This window comes from Montipora foliosa, chromosome 5, assembly GCF_036669935.1.
Source record: "Montipora foliosa isolate CH-2021 chromosome 5, ASM3666993v2, whole genome shotgun sequence".
Classification (NCBI taxonomy): Eukaryota; Metazoa; Cnidaria; class Anthozoa; order Scleractinia; family Acroporidae; genus Montipora; species Montipora foliosa.
The window spans coordinates 13,236,639-13,239,138 of record NC_090873.1 but is presented as its reverse complement, the minus strand read 5'-3'; the positions used below and the strand labels follow the sequence as shown (position 1 = coordinate 13,239,138).

Sequence of the window (2,500 nt, the reverse complement as noted above, 5' to 3'; positions counted from 1 at the left end):
CAAAGCCGTTTTCTTTGTTTGCTCACTAAACCTATTGTTTTGCAGTCGACGTCTCGTCTTGCCTAAGCTCCCCAAAATCATATAACTCTCGGTATTCATTTTCGTTAGTCAGCTTCTGGCTGAAAACAATTGAAGTGTTAAGTTGAGCCGAGTTTCTTTGATAATCACTTTTATCAAGATTCAAATTTGGGGCCTTTGATGCAAAAGAGTTAACTTAACCTGCAACTAAGGCTTGGCTGGAGCAAATACCACCAAATACTGCACAAGTAATTCCTATTATGATAACAAGAACGTCCGGGAAAACTTCCTACCGTTTTAGTTGATTGAATTTCAACTTCAGGTGAACTGCATATGGTGCAACAAAGGAACCCATCGAGTCGATCACGCTTCCAGTGAATGAAACAACAAAGGCAAATTTAGGAAGTATAATTGCTACTAACACCGTTAAAATGACTACGGTTGTCCGACTGAGAAATAAACCAATCCTTGGGAATTTGGAGAAAGCCTGTTGGTAAGCTTTAGATGTTTGGATAAAGACAAATATTGGAAAAACAGTCAAGGCATACGAACGTACGCAAATTGCAGTAAAAAGAAAACTGGTGCACGTGCGAATTGGGGCTTCGGGTAAATTATTAAGTATAACTTGATCTGTACTTGACCCAAACGACAAGAACGCAAGAAAAGAAAACCCTATCTTTATGAAAACGTTTATGATGTAGGCTAATCCAAGAGCCAGGTTGAATTTGTGTTTTTCGCGCATGCTATGTTCAACTGTAGGTAAAATATAAAGCGAGCCATAGGCCAAGATCAAAATTGGAAGAGCAATCCTTACACCTTCGCCGTTCCAAAATAGAATGGACTCCAGATTCCAATTTTCCATGTGCGACATCCCATACCAAAGAACAGTTATTACAACTGAAATTAATGCAACAACACTAATGATACTTAACCAACCAATCTCTTTCAGAGAACTAAAAAACGTTGTTGGAAAAACCACGACTCCTGCAAGGCATATCCACGCTGCCATCGTAAGAGGAACTGACGGGAGACTGTGGCTCATAAGTGATCCACATAGAACCAGATATGAAACGGAGCCAAAGAAAAGACCCAGGTTCACAAAAACTGTAAATACATAGCCGCCATATTTAGGTAAAAGTACTTCTCCCAATTCTTTGAAAGTGGACCTTGACCTCACTTTTCTGTTCTTTTCGTCTGTGTCATAAAGACACCCTATTAAAATTTTTCCTGTGTACCACGCACAAACTGGAAGTATTAGAAATACCACAAGAATGGCAATTCCACCCCGTTTGATAGCATACGGTAATGCAAGGAATCCAATGCCTTCCATGTAGTTTAGGATATTAGCAACCGATGTCCAGAGTGATGAATTGCCAGTAGAACTTTGATGTGAGCTTCTGTCTTCTATGGGTTCGTCATCTGTGGACAATTCAGCGTCGCTAGACTTCAGCTCTAAGATCGCTTCAGGTTCTTCATCAGAAAGATCATCTGAATTCATGATCAAAATTGAAGGAAAATCTGGTTATTTGCCGAAGGTTTTAGACAGGACAATGAAAGTATCCACTGTTTGAATGATCTGTGGATCGATACAAAAGGAAAATGGGTTACCGAAAGAAGACCGATCAAAAAAAGATACGTTATGCATATACATGATAAAAGAGACGAATGAAGGGGTTAGATCTCTCGTATAGGGGTTAATTCACCCCAAGAGTGAATTAGGTAAGAGTGTTGTTATGGCATGGGTGGTCTCCCCAGCACAGCCACAAAAGAGTCTATTTTTAGAATATCCGTTCCCGCGAATATCAGTTGTCATGTCCCTGAAAAAACACGGCAGAAGCAGTGATGCGTGGCATGGCGTCTTTTGATTGGTTAAGATTTGCGGCCCTTTGGTTTTTTTCGTGCGCAAAGTGCACAAGACTGCAAAGTCGTAGATCAACAGTCTTATCTTATTCACTCTTTTTTACCCTTATCAAATCGATTGATTAATGAAACAAAATCTTGAGCAAAGAGGCCGAATAGTTGGTAACATTTGAGCAAAGAAATTAAAGAAAGTTAAGAAATTTAGAATTATTTAGTTTTCACAAAATACGATTGGGTCCTAACAAGAGAAAATGAAGTAAGAGAGCGAATCACCATATTTTTCCCTATTCCCTAAGCGATGTAAAGCGTATCATCAGCATACAGATGATAATTAATGTATAGTTCTTAATACTGAACATTACTGATAGGAGATGTATACATAAAATACAGTACAGGTCCCAAAACAGACTCCTGTGGCACGCCAGCTGACAGGACACTCTTACTTGAATGTTGACAAACTGAGTACGATGACAAAGATAAGACTTAAACAAATTAAGGACTGTACCAAAAATACCGTATCGTTGGTGAAGCCTTGAAAGGAGCAAGTTATTATTTGCAGTATCAAAAGCTGCAAACAGATCCGTCTCGATAATGGAGACAGTGATCGTTTCCCCGGCACCAT

General features: G+C 39.3%; 1 protein-coding gene across 1 annotated transcript in view; it reads right to left on the bottom strand.

The window, feature by feature from the left end:
- Positions 1-307: 307 nt before the first annotated feature.
- The window catches only part of LOC138002163 (vesicular inhibitory amino acid transporter-like), a 7,044-nt gene continuing 4,851 nt past the window's right edge, over positions 308-2,500 (bottom strand). Inside the window, exon 2 of the mRNA XM_068848246.1 lies at positions 308-1,506. Coding sequence (XP_068704347.1) covers positions 308-1,506 — 1,199 coding nt within the window. The remainder of the gene's footprint in view (positions 1,507-2,500) is intronic.